The sequence below is a fragment of the Leguminivora glycinivorella genome, chromosome 21 (assembly GCF_023078275.1).
Source record: "Leguminivora glycinivorella isolate SPB_JAAS2020 chromosome 21, LegGlyc_1.1, whole genome shotgun sequence".
Taxonomy (NCBI): Eukaryota; Metazoa; Arthropoda; class Insecta; order Lepidoptera; family Tortricidae; genus Leguminivora; species Leguminivora glycinivorella.
The window spans coordinates 15,816,349-15,840,538 of NC_062991.1; the positions used below are offsets into that span (position 1 = coordinate 15,816,349).

At 37.3% G+C, this 24,190-nt stretch overlaps 1 protein-coding gene across 2 annotated transcripts; it reads right to left on the minus strand.

The window, feature by feature from the left end:
* On the minus strand, nt 1-16,598 carry LOC125237460 (membrane-associated guanylate kinase, WW and PDZ domain-containing protein 2-like). Of its 2 annotated transcripts, none has more exons than XM_048144558.1 (11): nt 16,239-16,598; nt 15,826-16,044; nt 14,750-14,949; nt 13,624-13,733; nt 12,278-12,377; nt 11,101-11,232; nt 10,505-10,634; nt 9,584-9,729; nt 8,526-8,671; nt 7,952-8,059; nt 1-147 (listed from the first exon to the last, which is right to left on the minus strand). In XM_048144558.1, the coding sequence occupies exons 1-11, from the start codon at nt 16,295-16,297 to the stop codon at nt 22-24; spliced, it is 1,476 nt and encodes a 491-aa protein (XP_048000515.1). In that variant the 5' UTR covers nt 16,298-16,598; the 3' UTR covers nt 1-21. The 2 variants fall into 2 exon arrangements, with proteins under 2 accessions (XP_048000515.1, XP_048000516.1); XM_048144559.1 differs by having other exon boundaries at nt 16,523-16,583.
* Between the last annotated feature and the right edge of the window lie 7,592 nt (nt 16,599-24,190).

Below are 24,190 nucleotides of genomic sequence, written 5' to 3' on the forward strand. Positions count from 1 at the left end.
GTTAGTCAATCCTTTTTTGTATTATTTCTTACTGTTCGTAGGAGGTACTCTAGTAGCCGAGCGGCTGCGAGGGGCTCTACCGGTGGCGTTGTTCCTTCTCCACACTCGAATTGTTGTCTCGTGCATGGCGGGACAATCTTTCAGGACCTGAAATAAGTTTCACAGTTACTGATGTTTATAAGCAAGTAGCACAATGCTTTTTAATAAAGCGGTCACCGTAACCTATGGACGCCTGCAACTCAAACAGTGTCACATGCGCGTTGCCACCCCATTAGAAACTTGTACATTCCCTTTTGCTGTGTTAAGAGGGGGTCGTACGAAATCCTCGAAAAGTGCATTCGGCGTTTAACAAATGCTGCTCACATTTCTAAATTAAATGAAATAAAATAAATGTAGTTATTATCTTAAAGAGTGTGTCTACAACTTTTGACTATTCACAATCTCCAATTATTAACGGTGTAATAACTAAACCCACACAAAGTTGACCTAAAATGAGGAAAACGTATGTCGCCGTTTAGTAAACTTTGTTAAAAAAATTCAATACTCTAGTTATAACATTATGTGATTCTGAAAGCCAGATAAATGGACTACAAGTTTTGAGGTTTTTTATATTTTTCCTCTCAAAGGCAACAAAGAAATTTTACCTTAAATTTAAACTATCGTAAAATTTCCATACATTCGCCATTGCTGTCAGAATTCTCCTTTCGATTAGATGCCGTGAGCGGCTCATCGGAGGCAGACGTGTCGCCGGTCGCTCCGCGTTGACAATTAAATTTGACAAATATTTTGACAGAAAATCGTGTACGTACACGAAAAACCATACCAGTGTAAAACTGTGCTCAAAATAAATAGGGTAAGTCGATAATGTCAGGTGGAGATCCAATCTCATTTAAAGTGTAAAGGTGCATGGCTTGTGCATCAAAAATAAATAAAAATATATCACATTATTAAAGAAAATAACGAACACAACCGAATGAGTATAAATGATTTCATTCTAGTTCGGTTAAATTGAAAAGAGTTTCATGTTTTCTTTTACTCATTGGAATAAATTTTCATTACGCTGGTATTAACAGTACGTCATTTTAAAAATATATATGACAGCACCTACGTCAAATTCTGTCAACCAGGTTGTATGTAAACAATTATAATTTAATTTATTTTTACATATTTAGATACTTATTAATCGATTCTTACTTAGAATAGAAGAAAGGGAAATGCGGGCGGGTATATAAGTACCTATTTATTAAATACAATATTCCGTATGGTGTGCTTCTGGTTCAAATTTTTATATAAAAAAGTTTTAATTTCATTAGAGATTACCCTGTGCATACCACGAACACGTAAGTAACCGTAAGTTCATCGTTGTTTAGAAAGTAACGCTCGTCTTGAATGGCACTTCTCCATTCAACTAGTCCAGATGTTCATGGAACAGTCACCAGCATACGTATATGACTATGAACGGCCGTGACAATATATCCGATTCTCTATAGAGGCCATAAGTATATGACGACATATTCCCGGCAAAAAATTGTGATGCTTCGTGACCGGCAAAAACATAGTCTCTCTTTCTAGCGTCTCGCGAGCGTAGCGTCGGGCCAACTGTATGGAAAAAGACGCCGCGTCGCGTCGGCGCGGCTTAGCCATACAGTTGGCCCGACGCTACGATCGCGAGACGGTAGATGTGGGAGGGTCCTTATTCGTATAAATATCTGATCGGGTCGCTTAAAAATATTTGTTTCCTTATAAAAATCTAAATTAAGGTAACGGGCCCAATCATGGACAGTTTAAGAAAAATTTTCGCCTCTTTTTGATATTTCACTCATAAATGTAAAAATTCTACCGCTAAGCGTGTTAAATCTTGAATGTCCAATCCTTCTTTTACATTTCAAGCGTATTGCAGTATGGATACTCCTATTGGTTTCTTCATAGTTAAAAAATTAAAAATAGGTGTTTTTTCTCCAATTATGGACGGCAGTTCTCCAGTAATGGATCCCCCATTATGGACAGTGAAATAAGTTTAAAATTTTACTTTTAAAGCCAACTGATACTCAATGAGTCAATATTATATACCATAAATGCAATTAGTTTGAGTTATTTTAACATAGGATTGTTTCTTGTAAATTTTGGTTTTGTAAATTGTTCCTTGTCCATCATAGGAGGTAGGCAGTTTTTCGGTTCCAGTAATGGACAGTCGCAAAATAACGCCATTTCTTTATATCTTTGGAGCAACAAACTAGTATGTTTTATACCTTATCTCATGCCTAATGCAGTAAGTAAATCGCATTCAAGTTTACACCGAGTATTATTTTTTTATTATTTTTTACATGAACTCAACTCTCTTAGCAACATTACTAAGAATTCGTCTTGATATTTTTTTCAGTAAACTGATGAATTTTATCTTGTCGCCAAATCCTTCAGAAATAACCGAATTAATTGAAACTTCAAAATGAAACAGCTCTACAACTCTAGTTTATGGTACATAGCCGTCAGTTTTTAGAAACTAATTTTAGATACTTATTTTTAAGGATTTGTGTTTTTTTGTCCATAATGGCATCACCGTCCATTATGGGGTATTTCACCTTACACTCTCACTCGCATAATTATCTATCCATTGTTAAAGCAAATATATATCTTACGGGCTAGAAATCATTAATATGTAATTAAAGTGCAATAACAAACCCTACCTTAGTTGCCTTAGAGCGGTAAATTGTATGAGGTGATTTGACATCTCACAAAACACGTGCAGTATTATATTGTCATTGCATATGTCTGTCTCATCTGTTCTTAAACTATGACAACTAAACTTATTACAAATCTGATATCAGAAGCCTTTTTTACAAGCTTTTATTCAATTTGCCTTGTTAGTTTGGGTCAAAACGTAGAAGCTAAATTTGACCCACTTTCCGGTTTCCGATTGAGCTGAAATTTTGCACACATATGTAAATCACGTGACAATGCAATATTATGGTATCATGGAGGTGATCTGATGATGGAGCAGAAAGGTGGTCAGAGGAACTCTGTTATGAAACGTCGTATCCCCATTGAGTAAGGGGTTTTTAGAAACATCTCGGAGAGCAAAAGATGATTGTTGAAAGAAAGGTACAGTCGGCTAAGGTAAAGCTTGTGCAAAAAATGAATTTTTTGCAAAAAAAAAATATTATAAATTGGGAGGTGTAATTTTTTATTATCTCTGCATTTCATTGAGAAGAAAAACCGGCCAAGAGCGCGTCGGGTCACTGTCAGTGTAGGGTTCCGTAGTTCCAGGGAAAATAATATATTTAGTTAGGGGCATGAAAATGTCTGTCAAAGTTGGCATTTAAATTTATTGTATTATTTACTCATTTTAACTTTATTTTTGTGTAAAATTTTGCTCAGAATTGTGTATACCTTTGTAGAGCATTGAATGTAGTGTATACCTACACTTCTAAAGTTTATGTTCCATACATACTTACTACAATTTTCTTTTCATTGACAGACGATTTCAATTTCAATTTGATGGATAAACATCCGCGGCCTGAGGGGTGAATAGGATCAGGAATGGGGGGAATCGGGTCGCAAAGGGGGTGAATAGGTGTACGAAGGGGGTGATTAGGGTCGGAAGAGGGGTGAATTGGGATGTGTGGTCAATGGTTGTCAAATTGTATAAAAGATATATAACTTACCTAAAGTGATGTTTTTATGAATGACCTCTCTGTATATGGATGCAATTTATAAGTCAAAGTATTGCTTCGTAGTTAGACTAGATACAAGAAATCAACATTTAGAAATGTTAATTACACTTCTGTCAACCTCCACGTTTCACCCATGATTGCTATAATATAAATGGATTACTTTAAAATAAAAATCATAAGTATGAAACTATACAACTATGGAAGAAATAAAATTATTTTATTGAATAATTTTTGATTTGTTCTTTTTCAAGTTTATATAAATAATAAATTCTCAATTCGCTCAAAGGTTGAAAGAGACACCTTATAGGGATAAGTTCGCCTTTGTACACCATAACTATACTGTATTTATATGTCCTAACTTGTCTTATGTACAATAAAGTGTTCACATACATACATAAATTGAAATAGATATCATACACGAAAGAAAAAACGACAAGGCCTACTGATGGCCGAGCCGGGAATCGAACCCGGGTCTTCAGCTTACGCAGCTAACGTCATTACCACTAGGCCACCCGCCCGCCGTGTGGTACCCAACGAAATTTCTCTAGTGTATATTATCTCTGATAGGCACATTTTGACCACCTCGTATATGAATCTTATAAGGTCCATTTGCACCAACCACTTAACTCAGGGTTAGTGGGCTGTCAACTGTCAAATTCCATGTAAAATAGTGGGTTAACCCTCAGGTTAATCCTCCATCTTCGTTGGTGCAAGTGGCACTTAGAGGATTACGGTATAGCGAGAGACATGGCTGGTTCGATTCCCGGCTCAGCCACCAGGGGGCCTTGTCGTTCTTACTTTCGTGCGTGATATCTATTTCAATGTATAAGCATGAAAACTATTGAAATATTTTCAAATAAGTAATTTTTACTAATAAACCTTTTTTTTGGCATTTAATTTTGTAAGGTATGCTCCCAGCCGAAGATCAGCACTGATGAAGAGGCACCAAAGAAAACCTATCCACAATCAGTCGGTGCCTATAATTACTAAACTACCCACATATGTCACAAATTTATTTCAAAAAAACTTAATGTCATTATCAGTTTGCCGTTAATATTTGTGGGGTTTGAAATTGGACCAGAAGTGATATTAAAAAAAACTATACATTTATAACCTTTTGAATTTTGGAAGTCGGTTAAAAAATCTGGCCAAATTAGAATCTTTTTTCGCACAATTGTAAAACTAAATTATCTTTACTAGTTACCTCTAAAATACTAAATGAAATGACATCTATTGCGACTTAAGTAGTTTGCATAAATTAGTAACCCAATTCATCTAGAGACGGCGCTGCAATTTGGGCTACTTAGTACATCGTTTTCTAAAGATTTTGGGTACATGGGGTCGGAACGGGTATGAACTGCCGTAATTTGTGCTGAATAAGACCAAAACCGACTTTTGAACGTCGATAGCACTTTTTTTATATGTTCCATGCTAATTTTTTACACAAAAAATCTTCCAGCGGTGTGAACTTCGGTTTGTCTTTGAAAATATGTCGTTTTATTTAGTAATTTTCGCTCACCCTAACGTTGGGGTGAATAGGGAAAAGTGCTAGGGTTGACCCTTTTGGACTACGAACAAAACCTGACTAACTAATATGTTATGAGTAGTCGGTTATGTATTAATAAAATAAATTTATCGAAATCTACACATATGATAACCTTAAACCAACCTTTATAAATAGTGCTCTGACGCAGTGAACAAGTAAGTATGGTCGTAGGCAGTGCGGATAACGTGTTAAAATATAAGCATAGTTTGTTGCTATTTTTCATGTTTAAATAACTTCTAAACTAACGTAGTGGTATTCAAGTAAAAGGTTCACAGTGAATATTAAGTAGCTTGCCAGAAACGTGTTTCTGCTTAGCTATACCTACCATTGTAAGTATTGAGTTTTGTATCATAAAGTCAAACTAGGCATTTATTACTAATGATTTACTCTGTGGGGTGCCTTTGATCACTTGCATGGGGTAACATTGACTATAATGACACATAGTTGATTATTGTCTGATTATGTCACGGTACTTGTTGAGTTGAGGCAGATAATTTGATCTCTTCGTGTGATAAATATTGAAACAATTACAAATATAGTTGGTTTTTCGAAGATGGTAGGTAATTTTTATTTTTGATCATTAACCCCAAAAAAGCGTTAAAGAGTTCTAATATTTGACTGTGCGAACCGTTTTTTTATCTTTTCTTGAGATAAAATACTTTTGCAAGGGGTTACATTCGATTACCATTTAAAAAAAACATAGGGTATCAAAGTAACCCCAATGTCAGTTTAAGTTTGATCTCATAGTTTTTTTTTCTGCGTACATTATTTTGTTACTTTTCTAGATTTTTAGCAGGAAAAGACTAAAAAAGTTGATGGCCCCATTTTTTTTCTTTCTTTACATTTAATGGATAAAAATACCCATTAAATGTAAAAGCTAGCTATAACTACCCATTACATGTAGAAGCTAGAGAAGTTTAAATTCCCAAATTGGTCAATGTAACCCCAGTTTACGGTAGACACCGTAAATCTATTCTAATAATTCTTTTTTTATTTGAAAGAAAAATCGTTACGATACTAAAATATGCAATCTAAGATAAAAATGCTTTTCATATATAGTTACAAACTTAGTTCAGAATTTTTTTTCGTACAACTTTTATAAATTGGTCTACCTATCAAGTTAAAAATAATTTTCCTAGAAAGTCTGTATAAAGTCCTGCTTTTGAGATTTTTTCATATTTGAGAAAACAGCCCTTATTGCCTGAAATACGGCAGTGATATTGACATTGACATTTGCTTTTTCGTATTTTGACTGCACTGTTGTATTTTTTGCCATGCTAATTTGAACCTTATCTCTGAGCGATGTTTTTTTAATTTTCAGTCACGTCACAGATGTTTATGACATAACATCTAGGTATTTAGCCATTTAAAAGAAACTACAAGGGACTTTACAGACGTGGCGACTGCAACTGGTACAGGGTCTAAGCTATAATTTAAAATTATATTGTGATTTTTATATGTTTTTTTGTGTTTTATTTATTACTAAGTATGAGTTTCAACATTTTCAACTCAAGAAACTGAAATTTAGAGAAGAGACTCGGAAATTGGGTAAGATAAAGAGTCTGATGCAGATGGCGATGGCGGTATTGGGATAAGATAAGATATGCGTCGATATTCCCTGTCTTTCTTTGTGTCTCTGACTTGACTGCTGCTAGCTGTACTCTATTCATTAGGTTTTTATTTTATACACATACTTTATTTTGTATCAAACTAAATGATAAAAAAACCTAACGACCAAAAAGAATAAAGAAAATATCTGATAGTCTTTAATACAACCCGCATATACGTAATGAACAGCACAGGCCTCTGAAGACCTGCAGGGCAATCATAGTCGCGCGATAAATGATAAAACATCGGACCGTCCCTATTGCACTTACAAATAGTGCGATAGGGCTGAATGTTTTATCATTTATCACGCGACCATAATTGTCTGCCTGGAGGTATCGGCCTTCACATACGACTTTGAATAATGTTTGCGGGGATAGGCAGGCTGACGATTTTTAATCTAAGTAAGTATAGAAAAGTAACGCAAAATGAAGTGCAAAGTAATTTGAAATACACCTAGATAAACAATCAACTGAGTAAGGAACGTTATCTACATATTTAGGTAAATTTAAGTCACATGAGACATGAACAGAGAAGGAAAGCTAGATGATGCGAATTTTTTCTCTGTCTTCTTGTATGCTACCTTTTTTACAGTTTAATTTCTCAAAGGAGGTAAGTAGTTGACTACAAACTCAAAATAACACTCTTGAAAAAAATTAAGGGTCACTGAACTTTCACAGTAAATTGAGGTAGTGTGAGTGAAGGGTGTCTGTGTGTGTAATGGGGTAATTTGACAGATTCTGAAAATTCTCCCTGCTCTACCCCCTCTTAAGTACACAGCGAAAAGGAGTGTACAAGCTCTAAGGAGGGTTTGGGTATTTTAGGGGAAGTATATTTTTATTCCAAAACAATTTAACATTTTTTACTAGGATTGGCACAATTTGATATACTACTGCGTGTGCTACCATGATAGATTTAACCATAGATAACATAATTATTTGGTTTTACTACTTTAATGGTTATACTCGAAAGCAAGCCATGCAATGAAAGAAACAATAGGATTTTTTGCTACCAAACTTGTGTATGAAGTTTCTTTACTGTACGTATTATTATTTTGTGATCTTAGCCATATTCTCGTCATATTTATGGTGTTTTGTATGTCGGTAATAGTAGAGAATGTGATTGATACCTGTACTACCCGTTGGTGCGGCGCGTGTCGTACGTCGGTATCTCCAATTTGTAGCAGTAAGTCCCCCTCGCGGAGCCCTGCGCCGGAGCATCGCGATCGGTCCAATACCTGTTACATAAGCGCTTTATATTCACTATCGGAAAAGTGTTAATTATGACGTCTTTATTTTCAGCGTTAGTGCGTTTTCACATTATCCGATCCGATATCGGATGTAGGACCGATATCCCATACATTTAAGCCGCCATCTTTGATTTTTACTATTGAAATCCTTCCGACATCCGATATTGGATCGGATAATGTGAAAACGCACTTAGTCATCGAGTATAGACATTTTGAAATTAGAAATAGTTTAATTTTAGTTTACTTTTATTTATTTAATAATGATAAATTACATTATAAATTATGCTATGTTAACCTATATGAATTTACATTACGACGGGATTATTAATAACGGGTCTATCGTATATTATTTAAAAATGCATACTGTAAAAATGAAACTGGACTCGATAGAAAGAATTTCGCGTCAAATTTGGAGTCGAGAAAGTTACAAACGGGATCAAAATAATATGCATACCTTTTTAACTTTCTGTCCGTGCACGCTGTCGGCGACGGTGAAGCCGAAGCCGGCGGCGCCGCGGCGCAGGCGCAGCTCCAGCTCGCGCCCCGCGCCCGCGCCCGCGCCCGCGCCGCCGGAGGACTGCGCGCTGTTGCTTAGTTGATCTGTAAACCAACACACGTTTACTATCTATTCTATCAAATTATAAATAATAATATAATAATTATATACATCATCATCATCATCCTCCTTGTGTTATCCCGGTATTTGCCACGGCTCATGGGAGTCTGGGGTCCACTTTCATAACTGATCCCGAGATTTGGCGTAGGCACTAGTTTTTACAAAAGCGACTGCCATCTGACCTTCCGACCCGAAAGGTAACTAGGCCTTATTTGAATTAGTCCGGTTTCCTCACGATGTTTTCCGTCACCTAAAAGCGACTGGCACATATCGAATAACATTTCGCACATAAGTTCAGAAAAACTCATCGGTACGAGCCGGGTTCGAACCCGCGACCTCCGGATCGAAAGTCACACGCTCCTACCGCTAGGCCACCGGCGCTTCTTTATAATAATTGTATACATTCAATTTTATTAGACAAATAGGAACCATATTATATCCCCTCGTGTGGTGACGGGTTAAGAATTTCACCATCCCCTTTCTTCCCGAGGGTGTCGTAAAAGTCGACTGTAGGATATGGGTTAATAGCCCCCGCACACTAACTGAAAAGAATGGCACTGAAACTTGAGTAGTTCCACGTGCTCTGCCTACCCCTTCATGGGATACAGGCGTGATTATATATGTTTTAATAACAAAAACAAGGATGTATGAAAGTTCTTAACTAGAAAAAACTTTGTCACAATTGTGCATAGATGACACCATCATAACTTGTCTCTGTCTCAAGTTTTAACTTTAGTGTTAACTTTATCCCTTTAACGGGCAAGACTCAAAAAAATCGTGAGTTCAAACCTCATCGCCATCCTGTAGTCTTAAAAATTCTGAACAAGAAAAAAATACAAAAAAATAGTCATACAGGGTGGTCTTTTTTGAGACCAGTGCCCTATAAAGGGTTATACCTTGTGCTTGTCCCTGGTCCCGCTGGTCACTCATAGCATCAAGGTCGAAAGAGCGAGACATCAGTCTTCTTTGTCCAGGACTAGGTGTGGCTGTGTCCGCTTCATCACGACCACAACTCGTGTTTGACGGAGAATCCAAATTGAATCTGATGAAAATACATTCCAATCAATAACTTTTAATTAGTTCCAATACGGGCAACATAAATCTTAAATTTTCAGTTATCACAAATTAATGAAATAGAGCAGTTAAAAAGAAAATAACGCAATAAACAAGCGCGAGAACCCTTAAAAAAATTACGTATTAAAATTATAGAAACGACTTATATCGCGTAATTTACAATACATCCCGACGTTTCATAATCCGTTTCCATAGCTTTATTTCATGAGTAACTATCGCGGTAACTGAAGACTATATTATACATACTACATATTTAATAGTACATTACGATACAAGTGCGTAAAAAAGGAAGTTCGGAACGAGTGGCGATAAATTAAAACACGACCGAAGGGAGTGTTTTAAATCGACACGAGTTACGAATTTCCTTTTCGCACGTGTATCGTACGACGTTTTTCAGTACAGATGGCCATCCGAAGTTTCGACCTGGCATACAATGAACCACTTCTCGCACTAGTGCGTAAAAAAAGCACCATCTGTACTAAAAAGTTTTTATTGCTTTCGGTGAATGTTCACCATTTATAATTTGAAATGAACCTTCGAATGCTACTTCCAACGGACAGTGTTAAACGTTTAACGCCCAGTGTTACCACCTTGAATTTAAAAAAAACAACACATTACGAAGTTTCACTTGTTCAGCCCGGAGAGACTCCACTCCACGCACTATTTTTTTTTAAAGGAGACTTTCCGTCGGCAACTCGACTAACTTAAATCGCTTGATTTTTAAAATGAAATAGTCTTCCTACCTTGTCCTTAAAGCCCTTGTCAGTTGTTGCATGGCCACAGCGTCTGAAGAGGCCGGTGTGCTGGCATCTACTGCCAGAGTACTGAGTACCCTGGTATTAGGGTCTTCAGAATCAAAGGAGAGAGGGTACCCTGCGAAATAAATTTACAAAATGAATCAGATATACAGATACCTATTTTGATAGTGAGGTCAGTGAGAACAGCTCCCGTGTTGCTACGCGAAAATGGTCTTAGAAGACCTTCCCTAGATTTCAAATTAAGTAAGATTGGCGTTTAAAGATTTTTTTTGTACAAACATAAAGTGTACATTCAATAGTTTCCTAGGTAGCCACTAGGTCACCTAGTTGAAACTTACGGTAAGCAAAGACATATGTAACTCCGTATAGACAGATAAAGTCTAAGAAAAAAACGTACCTCAAAGCCATAGAGAAAAATATACGGTGGCCTAGATGGCGTTACACCTTAAAACCTCCAGTATCATGTCGAGAACGGGAACTACTTAGAAAAATAATTTCCCAATATTACTTCTGTCAAAAAACCTTAATTTACTTTTTCAAAACCTATAAGATTGTTTTAGTTGTAACAATGATGCATTTACCTCTAACTAGATGTAACGCAACACTGCTCCCAGGCGCAATGTTTTGGAACATCTGTGCTACTTGCGCGTGTGACAGGCCTCGCACGCCTCGGCCGCCAACTCCGACCAGCACATCTCCGGGTCGCAGGGCACCTGGCAAATTAATAGGCAAATAAAATAAAAATAAATAAAAAATAAAAAAATAAAAAAGCCTTTTATTCTAACTGCATTATTTTTTTACAATAAATTTTATTTAATTATGCTGGTGCATTAGACCCTTTTTGGGTGAAGGCCTCCTCCATCGATTTCCACATGTCCCTATCTTTGGCAGTTTGGATCCAGTTTGGGCCAACAGATTTTTTGATATCTTCGTCCCATCTTGTGTATGGTCTGCCGCTGCGACGTTTGCCTAGAGGGCCACTCCATCTTGTGACTTCTGCTGTCCACCTGCCATCCGTGAGTCGTGCCACATGACCAGCCCATCTGAATTTCAGGCTTTTTGCGTAGCTCAGAGCATCTATATTTTTCGCAAATATAGATGCTCTGTATGCTTATAATAGGCAAATATTAGTCATGAATAGTTGAGGCGAACTGGCACCATCGACAAACTATCTTATAATGGCATATTAGGTTTAGCAGTAACATAATGGTTTACTGCGACATAACGCATACTGCTTGGTCAGCGACAACCCAAACATGTATATATAGGCACACCTTTATACAATAAATGGGATTGATTGGAACTCGTTACTTTACGCTTTACCTACTACTCGTGTCTATCATTTAACGACACCTCATCCCGTGATGCTGCCTATCCTCAACAGTAACATCATATTTTGTTATTACAATCTTCATCAGCGATAGATTTTCTTACGATATTTTACTGGACAAAAAGTAAAAACGACCGGTAAATATTATTGATCGCAAATTATAAATGCAGACCAAACGCAATGAAAAAATCAACAGCGATCGACTCTGGCCAACATGGGAGTCGATCACTGTTGATTTTTTCATTGCGATTGATGTTTGCATTTATAATTTGCGATTTATAAAGTGGTATGACAATAAAAAAGGAAAATCTACATGTTTATAATTTAAAAACATATGGATATATTAACCTTAAACATTATTGATATTCCAAATTGGCCCCAAGGTTTCCAGAAAAGACAAAAAATGAAGAGAAAGGAACGAGCCATACCATCAATCCATGCGGGACTGTTTGGCACGATACTGCGAATCTGTAGATACCCCTCCGTTTCTGGCAGACCTTCGGCACCAATCAGTGTGAAGCCCAGACCCTGAAAAATAAGAAACTAGGTTAAACATTTTGATACACACCCATACTAATATTATAAATGGGAAAGTGTGTGTGTCTGTTTGTTTGTCCGTCTTTCACGGCAAAACGGAGCGACGAATTGACATGATTTTTTAAGTGAAGATAGTTGAAGAGATGGAGAGTGATATAGGGTACTTTTTGTCTCTTTCTAACTCCCCACTTCTCTAAAATGAGTGGTGGAAGTTTGTATAGAGCATTCCACAATTTTAGAATTTAACGCGAGCGAAGCCGCAGGCAATAGCTAGTAAGATATAGGCTCATTTCGCAATTTTTGCTATCATTGCTATGTTGACGATGTCATAACGCTTTTTTGACTGACACGTGTCATTGTTTCCCGGTCAACGGTTCAAGCATTTTTGTCAAATGTACGTGAAAAAATTACGCGGAATATTGCTAATCAAGCGACGATGCCTACTAGGCTTGAGCCAGGCTCACTTTACGATCAGATCTGGCAAGCAAGCCCTTTTGCACACTGCAATGGGATGAGAAAAGCAAAAATATCCAACACTCAGAATACTCAAGACTCATCCAGATGGAGGCACACTGTAGACGGTCTATGGCACAAGGCATCAAGTTGAGTAAGCATATTTTTATGATATACATATTATTACAAATATAGGAGCCGAACACCTTGCATGGACACCAGCACGGGAAGCATGGTCGCGCGATAGACGATAAAATATCAGGCCGGCCCTATCGCACTTACAAATAGTGCGATAGGGACGGCCTGCTATTTTATCGTCTATCGCGCGACCATGCTTCCCGTGCAGGATACGTATCCGAATGGCATAAACGCTCACGAAACGAAACTTGGTCCTACGCGAAAATGGTCTAAGGAGACCTTCCTTTGATTTCAAATGAATGAGAAATGGCATTTACAGATTTTGGAAGAAATAATACAGGGTGCGAGAAAAAGGGCATTTTTGACAAACTTGTTTTTTGACGCCAATCGATCTCATTCCTATCCAGGATCAAAAGCTTGTACGGGACCAAACATACAAATTCTTTGGTTTCATACATACCACATTGCTGCCCTTACTGTTCCTCTATCAAAATATACCCTGTATAAAGGAGTAATGGTTGGCAACATCTTATGTGAGTATGGTGGTATGGTCTCTTTTTTTGAACGTTGGAAGGTCCAATCCAAAAAAATATGCCTTGTCATGGCAGGCAACTGTTTATATGTACGATTATACAATTAAACTAACCTGTGTGCTTTTCGTGAGCGTGAGAGCGAACCTTTCGCCTCGCAGCTCTCCGGAAGAACTTGATCCATTTGGTGGGCCTCCATTTCCGTTTTCGGGGCCTATTTTTTCTGCTGAAAGTGTGATAGAAATGAGATAAATTGTAAATATAAGGAAACCTTGATCATGATACACCAGGATACAATCTAAGAGGAGTGCCATTTCAAATGGGCTTATTTCGCAATGAAAAAAATCAACAGTACTATGCCTAACGGCCCAGCCACGACATTGGTCTAAGCGCGACAGCGGTGAGCGGCAGCCATACGTGCGAACGAAAAGTCCCATCGCTGTGTCTCGCTTCAACGTATGGCCGCCGCTCACCGCTGTCGCGCTTAGACCAATGTCGTGGCTGAGCCGTAACACTACTATGTGTGGTGTGGTCGGGAGGTTAGTCTTGCATCGGGCAAGTCCTCAGGATTGGCTAGGGTTGTAAACCTTGAAATGTAGATGTCGCTGGTGATGCACGACTACGTCACCGTGACGTCGCAATGGTTAAAATTCGCAGTCATGGACGGATGGTCGGCTGGCGCAATTGGTAACGCATTGGACCGGTAATCCAAGGATTACCGTCGGAGTCGAACCGTCGTAAGGAGTCGATCACTTGCGAGTTATAAAGTGGTACGTCCCACAATAAGAAAGGAAAAATCTACATGTTTATATTTAAACAAATGGATATATTAACATTGGGCTCATTTTATATTATAGAGGAATATGCCACTTTGAAAAGACTTTCCTTTTAAGGGCTTAGTCAAGGTCATTGTTTGACAACATAGCCGTATAACACACAACACATACAGAGCGTACATAATAATTGTAAGTACCCAGCAACTTTAATAAGTCTTCAAAAGATATTAATCGCGTAATTAAATAAATGAGTTGTAGTGCATCATTTACTTTTTGTGATTATCGATAATTAACCTCTGACGCAAAAACGACGGGGTGTTATAAAACTAACTACATACTAATCACGCAAATAACTGCCCTTACCGGGATTCTAACCCGGGACCGCGGCTCAGCAGGCAGGGCACTACCAACTGAGCCAGACTGGTTGTTATTCAAATTTCTACACAGCTACATGATTTGTATTTACCTCGTAACCTTCTAGCCTGCAGCACCGGGTTCTCATACTGTGTCCGCCTGTTGATATGGTCCACATAATACGACCCATATCTCTCGTCTGTGACCCTCTCCCATCCGTAGGGCAGCTCGTCCTCTCCGCATTCTCCTAGAGAGTGTTTCCGGACCCTAGCAAGTCGAGGATCGAGCCAGTGAGAAGTTCCAGTGTTGTGACTGGAATGAAATGAGAATACATAGGATTATCAGAAATATGAGAATAAGAAAGAGACATTACAGAAATGTATATCACACTGGTTTATGATTTTTTTAAGTATTTATACATATTATTTTTGTTCAGTTGAGTTCATAAATATTTTTTCACCTTAACTCGTTGGAATTAGATGAAAAAATGTACACATATTTATGAGCTCCACTGTAATTGGAATATTTGGAGCCCTTATTCACTGCAAATCAATACTACCTACTACAAATAATTGTTGGAATACAAAGATAATATTACAACTAATATTTTGGAATCCTATTATAAATTCTTATTTATTTTGAATAGCTTATTTTGTAAGGAATAGTGCACACAGTGATATATAGTGACTTTAATTACTGTCTTGTCAGTTTTCATAAGTTTCATAACTAAACAAGTGAAGGTAAGGTACTAAATAATATTACAACTAATATTTTGGAATCCTATTATAAATTCTTATTTATTTTGAATAGCTTATTTTGTAAGGAATAGTGCACACAGTGATATATAGTGACTTTAATTACTGTCTTGTCAGTTTTCATAAGTTTCATAACTAAACAAGTGAAGGTAAGGTACTGTTTCATAATAATTTTTACAAGACACATTCATTATTCTGCAAAATCTAAACAAATATATCTATAAAATATTTCACCCACTTTTCATAACACCACTTCATAGGCTATTTTGGTCCTCTTGAATAATATTTACACACATTATGTAAACAAAACCTACCAGTGTAACAATGTTAGTTTCTGTATTACATCAAAACTAAAGTATAAAAATAACTGTTTAAAACAAAAATAATTCAATAAAGTAATTTGAAAGATTTTCTGATAGGAAAATTCACTCACTCTATAAAATACGCCTCTCCTGAAGGTGTAAATGCCTTCTCCCACATCGGAGGCAAAGGTCCCAAGTTATATTCATCTTCATCCTGTCTCTTATGGCCGGCTTCACCAGGCCTGACTCCCACCACAGACCCTCCAACTGTTCCCGCTGTCCCTGAACTGTGTGTTGAAATATTTGCTGAAGACAGCCTGTCTGAATCCATTGATGTAGAACTGCTTTTTCTTGAGAATTATCAAAAATACCATATCATTTTTCAGAAAACCATAAATATTATGGCCTGGGTATACTTTTTAAAATCTTCTTTTTTAATCAGTCTGATTCCAGCCAGTAGTTTTTTTAATAGTGACGCATTCGGCACAAATGAAAACAAAACAAAATCTGCATTCCAATCAACACTTATGAGTCATTTTTGTACCTTGATGACTCCTCACAGACTTGTACGATCTCGTTCCACCTGTCTCGTAACACAAGCATGGGTAACTAACAGGATTTTCATTATTTAGTCGTTCAACCGTGTCACGATTGTTCACTCGGTGCGTTGCAGCAATCGACATAATATCTGCACTGCAGGTGCATCGTAAAGTATCAACGGAAAACGAAAACACGCTCCCACGATCCCGTATCACTGTTATAACGGTTAATTAGATAACATAAACTGTTTTTCAATTCTAGATCGACTCAATTAAGATAAGAGATTACCATTCTCACGAAAACGGGTATATTATTCAATGGGATAAAGTTTTTGAAAGTACGATAAGTGCAACAAGTGAAGTGAGTAAGCCACAGAACACCCCACTAGAAGCCAAATGCAAGCGATATTGTTTGAGACGCAACTACCATTGGTCGTTTCAAATAATGGCGCGCCTTTATGATTAGCAGTAGGGATGGGAATGGGACGTCTATTATAGACAATGGTACCGGTACCAGTACTGTGGTGAATTTGTTTTGCAACAAATTATAATATTATAATTAAATTATAATAAGGCCTAGTTACCCTTCGGGTTGGAAGGTCAGATGGCAGTCGCTTTCATAAAACTAGTGCCTACGCCAAATCTTGGTAGTAGTTTCCAAAGCGGACCCCAGGCTCCCATGAGCCGTGGCGAATGCCGATGCCGGGATAACGCAAGGAGGATGATAATTGTGATAGCATCTCAATAAAAATCATTCTAGTAACTAATAACTAAACTGTGCATTTTTACTTACGTTTACTAAGGGCCGGTTTTTCAATCGCCAGATAAATATATCTATCAGATAAAGTTATTACTATCCTTTTCATCACACGTATAAATGACAATGACAGCTAACATTTATCTGACAGATATTATTTATCTGGCGATTGAAAAACCAGCCCTTAGTTAAATAACCAACTAAATATTCTAAACTAATCAATGAACTAAATACCACTACAGACTCTACAGATTCTAGATAATTATTCACTATTACAAATCTGCTTTCTTTTATATTTCATAAAATGGTAGCACATGGTACGAACGGTAGTACGAAGTTCCCGCAACAGACATAAACTAACATGGCCCCATGCCTAGTCGTTTACGTGAAAGGGATAGCATATCACATTGTTAACTCGGTAAAGAGGGATGGACGCGCCTCGGCGCCGCTCAGCACAACCATATTGACCAGTATAAATGAACTCCGCGGACAATAAACAATATTCAACAAAATAATTAATTTGACTTATCTGTGGAATGTTGTTCCATCTTTTTTACATGTAGAAGTGTTAGAAGACTTGCCACACCACTTTATGCTGTAAGAGACCATTGTTTGCAACCAAAATTGATTATTTAAGATTTTTTCCCGAGCGGACACGGACACTGTTAGCGGGTCGTATACTTGGGCGCTACTGATCGGTGTCGCACGCGTTCAAACTTTTATAAACCTGATTTGTCGTATGCTTGGTGACCGCGAGTCGCCCTGTAAGGGCCATCTTGTTGTATTGATCTGTGGAGTAAGCACACAACTACAGCTGTTTATGTGAGAGAATTAAATTAATGACACGTTAATGAATTACGAAGTTGCTTCTTCCAAATGTTCAGTACACTGCACTTTTTGGGTTTTAGCACAAGTTTTGTTTGATTTTCACTCATAAATCTTTAAAATGCGGGCCGGAAATTCGTTTCACTTCACGGCTCAGCTTCACACCCACATACGAGTTATAATAAATATACACTTGACGTGACAGAGACAACCGTCTTTTCAAATTATGAATAAAGCGTTCGCGAGAAAGAGACAGACTACGTAGGAATGTCGTTCCGCAGGCGTATTCCTTTTACAGTTATTGTGTTATTTTCACAAAAGAGCAATAATTTCTATATTTTTATCATTAAAATAATAACCGTATAAATATGATATCTATTGAAAAACTAATTTATAACTTATTCGACAATGCTTTTCATTATGCGCTGTTAATTCAGTGTCTGAAATATACTTGCATAGTTCATCATATCCTCTATAGAGGGCGCTATTAACGGTTACAAACTGAAGAACAATGGTTTTTTATCAGGACAAAGATGATAGTTTCATGTATATTTTTGTGGCGCTAACAATTTATTACAGCCCATAATAGCTCATGGCTTGTCACCGCATTTGTTATACACAACACAATCAATATTGATTACATACACCTAGTTCTCCTATTCGCCGCTAGATGGCAGCAATACTAAATGATTTGATAGTACTGCTCGATGCTCATTCCATCAGAAAATTATTCATTTTTGATGCTGAAATTGAACTAGCCATCTATATGTATGATGCTCTGCGTAAAATAATCAGTGATCAATTTGAATATCTCAGAACAGAAACGGATCGGTAACTTAGAAATCTCAAAATACCATTTTCTATGAGATTGATATTAGGTACTTAATGTATGTGAGCTCATGAAGCTCATCATGAATGGGCTTTGCTATGATATAGCACGCAAACGTGGAAACGAATTACCCGACAGTAAAAGACTACGTTCAGTCAAGTGCAAAAATATGTATCGAAAAAATCGTCTCATATGGTACCTACTACGCTCTTATTACACCGGACTAAGGTGCTATGGGACATATTTTTAAGACTTTTAAGTGAGATGTATAATACAGAAATAGATACACCCATATATTTTTATACTTGACTATTTTCATTTATGACACATGTGCTTTGCTACCGTTTAAAATGGTGTACATGTGTGACTAGCTAACCTAGGCAGATAATAGTAATGGGCCTACTTCCTAGTCTCGGCAAAAGCTTAATCTAGATTGATGCCGCCGTTCCGGCACAACGCTGTGACGAAACTCCTGCAACCCAATTAAATGTGAAAACCCAAAAATAATTTTATGAGGTTATTATTTCCATGCAACCGGGCGCGCATGAATTATGTCTCGTATTCAAAAATATACTGCACCGCCATTTTACCCGTGCCACCTCAATTTTATACTCCAGCACGTGAGGCCTGGTCAGTCACGTATGTCCGCTGCCAGAGCAGACTCCTGCGATAAAAATTAGCCCCAGCCAAAATCCGGACGCATAAAATCGTTAACAAATTACACGAACTCGTGTCACGAATTTGTAACCCGACCGCGTGTTCCCGCCACTTTCAGAACTTTCTCGGGCTTTTTTTCCCGCCATCTTTGGGATCGCCTGATTTTTTTTCAAATACCGGAAGTAAGTGCATTGGAATTTCATAAACAATCACGTGCTTTTTTTAGTGCTGTGTCAGTGATATTTATTTTTAAATCTTCCTGAGCGGTAAGATGTTTTGTGTGGATTAGCTTGTTCGCCAGAGCTATTTAACGATGCTAATTATTACACAGAAATACATTAAATTGGGCTTGGCAGATCTGCTGGATTTCGCGCGAGATCGCCGGCCGCGTATATTAAACGCTAGACCATCGAGAAATGTCAACTTGTGACGCAATCTGTTGCCGAAATCAAGCTATTTGCGGGCTTGATCCGTTATTTTGAAATTGCGCATGATTTTTCCGTGTATGTTGACTTTTATAGATTTTATTTATAAAAAATATATGGTTGAATGGCTTATCCTCCTTGCGTTATCCTAGAATAGACCTAGAATCGGCTTTGACAACGCAAGGAGGACTTATGGTTGAATGACTAAGACCTGAGTCATCAAAGTCACTATGGTCATATTCTCCAATACCGTTTTATTAAATCTACCTATATAACCTTAACGTAGACTGCAATTTTGATGAATATCATTTGATGTTGGGACGATGTTGTCTTTATTTAGGTTTGTTGCCATCTGGTTTACTAATTAATCTGCTAGAAATAGGGCAAGGATAAATTTTCGCAACCATTATGCGGAGTTTCCTAGAAATTTCTCGGACAATCATTAATAAATGTTTAGCTGAAATAGCCACCGCATTGGAATTTCGAATGTTAAATATGAGTCACCTCTGGAAAATAAAGTTGTCTTTTGGAGTATATCTGTATTTAATGCCTATAATAAATACATACAATGTTAAGTACAAATGAATATCTTGTAGCCAGATATAATAGGGTCACTAACGATAGTTTGCGTCCATTTGACGAAATTTTGGATTTAAACATTATATAAACCTTCTTTGCTGCACTTATTGCAATCCTTATCATCTTAAACAATGTATCTATCTAAGAAAAAAACTACAAATCGTTCTCGACGATAAACCCGCATCCGTTTCCGGTTCGATTATCCGGAAGTCCCTGGATACTAATAGAAATCTAAGACCATATGAAAACTAGACTAAAGAGAGAGACAACGTAATTATGAAAGAGATACACCTATTTTGATCTAATACATATTCCAGAGGACAATGACTTAGCGAGGTGATCTTATGGCTTCCGCGGATCTCTTCCAGGCGACTGAGCGTATTTGTCACACTTCACACACGATTTCACGCACAAGCATTATTATCATGTGTCCAGCACGGGAAGCATGGTCGCGCGATAGACGATAAAATATCAGGCCGTCCCTATTGCACTTACAAATAGTGCGATAGGGACGGCCTGCTATTTTATCGTCTATCGCGCGACCATGCTTCCCGTGCAGGCTGTTAAAATATATCAATTTCTTTGTGAAAGCTTTATTCTTAGATAATTAAGGTTGAACATAACTTGGCAAATTCTGGAAGCTACGTGAAATAGGACCGGTTGTAAAATGCATTTCAGTTTCAGATGTCATTTAATAAAACTGTCAAAATACACTTTCTCATTTACCCCTAATGACGTAGAATCTACCTAGGCGGGAAGAGAGTAGGCTACTTTCCTTCTAGTCAAATCAGCTTCTTTTCAAGAACTGTCAAAACGAATTTGAACGATTTGCTAATATGGAATTAATATGAATCGTGTTGAGTGACGCTGACGTCACCGTCAACTCATTTACGTCTTTCTATCCGACTTATTAAATAGAAATTGGGTTAAAGAATAACTACTGAACAATTGAACATATTTTTCTTCTAATTATCTCATGCTTTATTTCGTGCATGATACAAAATATTTTTCCCCTCACTAGCTCGGAAACACGACGTGTTTTGTCCTTCAATACCAGCGGGTAAAAACGCATTTTATCCACTAGTGGATAAAGTAATTTGACCTTGAATATAGTCATTTTTTCTGCTTTAAAATTGATAAAAGTGAGTGAATCTAGTGATGACGATGATTTACCACCTGTAGAACTACTGGAAGCAGTGATAAACGCGCTTTTTGCATTGTACTTTCCTCGCTATATACTACTTCGTTTCTTTTAAGATTAGAATTACCTATCTGTCAAACGGGTAAACAAAGAAGCAGTGGTCGTAGACCTTCCTTCTTCGATTTCGGCCGATACGACTGATTTCTTGGAACTTATGTACATAGTATTATATAAGTTATAAGTTCCAAGAAATCAGTGGTATCGGCCGAAATCGAAGAAGGAAGGTCTACGACCACTGCTTCTTTGTTTACCCGTTTGACAGATAATTCTAATCTTAAAAGAAACGAAGTATAGTGAGGGGAAAAGTTTTGTGTTACACTCGGGTGCAAATGTATTTTACTTCTCGTGTGTTAAAAAACCACACTCGGCACACCACACTCGGCGTTAAAATACAACTTTGCACCCTTGTATAACAAATAACTATAGTTTTAAGGACAGGCAAGTTTCCAAAATCAAAAGTTACGGTTACGGAAAATAAATACAAATCGTTATCTGAATCCAATACGTCTCCAATTTTCCCTCAATTGCTCAAAGGTTAACTGGAAGAGATCTCTTAAACCAATCTCTCAAACAATCAATCAGTCTCTTAAACGGCAACCTTCAAATCAAGGGTGAACAGACATCTTCTGGGCAAGCTCACTCCATCGTAGGCCACGTCTTTGCCTTTGGCTAGTCTGTGGTCAAGAGTAAGCCCATTAATAATTTAAAAAAAGGGAGTAGTTCGCCTTTGTATTAATGCCAAGCATTTATTTTCATGTTTTGTATTTTCGTAACGTGTCCTTTTTCTACTAATAGAAATAAAATAAGCATGCGGAATCTAAAAGAAAGAAAGGAACCGGAAATGCTTGTCGACGCTTATGATTAAATTAGGCGACGTTTCAAATTACGAAATCTGCAGCATGCGACGAAACATGTACAGTCGAGTTCATAAATATCTGTAAATTTTTTCACCGTATTGCAACGAGTTAAGTTAAAGAAATGTACACATATTTACGAATTCGACTGTACAATAAATATATCCAACTTTTGGGCGCTTTTTGGAAAAAAAAATGAATTAACATTTCAGGAACAATACTTACTCTATACTATAATTTATACCCTATATTTTTTTGGATTTTTTTATATTTTGTCACATCATTTTTCGGTGAAGGAAAACGTCGTGACGAAACCGGACTAATCCCAATAAGGCCTAGTTACCCTTCGGGTTTAAAGGTCAGATGGCAGTCGCTTTCCTAAAACTAGTGTCAACGCCAAATCTTGGGATTAGTTATCAAAGTGGACCACGGGCTCCCATGAGCCATGACAAATGCCGGGATTTCTCTATATCCAACTAACCCTTTCACAGAGGGCGATGAAAGGGATAGTCCTATTCTGTTATTTAATTTCGTAAAATTACTGCTGGAACTATACTGCCAACCATGGATCCTATAGCGAAACCAGGTGGTTTTGACTTGCCACGAAAACTCTGGTGTCGAGTGAACAGACTGAGGACTGGTCACGGGCGCTGTAATTACTTCCGCCATAAGTGGGGTTGGCGGGACTCTGCGCTCTGCGAGTGTGGTGAAGAGGCTCAAACCATTGAGCACATTATACAGCGCTGCCCTCTGCATGCTTTCCCAGGCCCTCCGGAAGACCTGTTTAAATTAACACCTGACGCAATCTCGTGGCTTGGGACCCTGAATGTGGACTTATAATTCTAGCTACATATTGTTTGAAAGTTTATGTAAATGCGCCATACGAATAAATAAATAAATTTAATTTCGTAGATAAAGTCGACAACTCTAATTTAGATTAGCAAAAAAACCTTAAATAAAGAACTCATCCTTGGCGTGAACTAATTACTTGCGATATTTTTAATGATAAAAAACGAAACGTATCTAGAACAACACTTTATCTTACCTTACATCGCTGACACAAGATTAAACACAGGTTTTGGGCGTCCCTTGATGTTTTTAATTGATATTAGCAAATAAATTATCTTCATTACTTCTTCGCTATTTCTGGACGTGTAGGTATTTCCTGTGTACACATACATACCTACAACAGTCAGCGTACCTTTTTTTTATGAAAAAGTAAAAACTAAAGTACCTAGAAGTAAAGTATTGGCTGGGTGCACGATGACAGCATCACCTAGCGGTTACAACTACGGTGGACTTTGAAACGCCAAATGGCTCTCTGTCAATACGAATGAAATAGCGTAATGTTTAATTCGATCATATAAATTTTGTTGGAGTTTACAAAACTAAATCTATCACATTCTAACTAGTGTACTTTGAATACTTTCTCTTTCACTCTTAGTGACATAACTGAACTAAATACAACAGCCCTCTGTTTGTTATCTTAAGGACCTTTACTTCATAAGCTTTGTAAGTTAGTCTCTCGCTAGCTCAGTATAGAAACACACCTTAATATTATTTTGCGATAATAAATTCAATCATAGAAATCGCTGTGTGCATTTTAATTTACATAGCCCATTTCCAATAGGTTATGGGCCCAGTGACGTTAAACTAGACTTTTGTGATATGTGGTTTAGTCCATAAAAGTTATATTAAAGTGACAATGAGTAATTCAAAAATAAAAAGAAACATTGAACCTTTTAATGGCAAGGACTATAGTGTGTGGAAGTTTCGTGTGAGAAATTTATTAAGTGATTTAAAAGTGCTTTCAGTTATCGATGAAGAAAC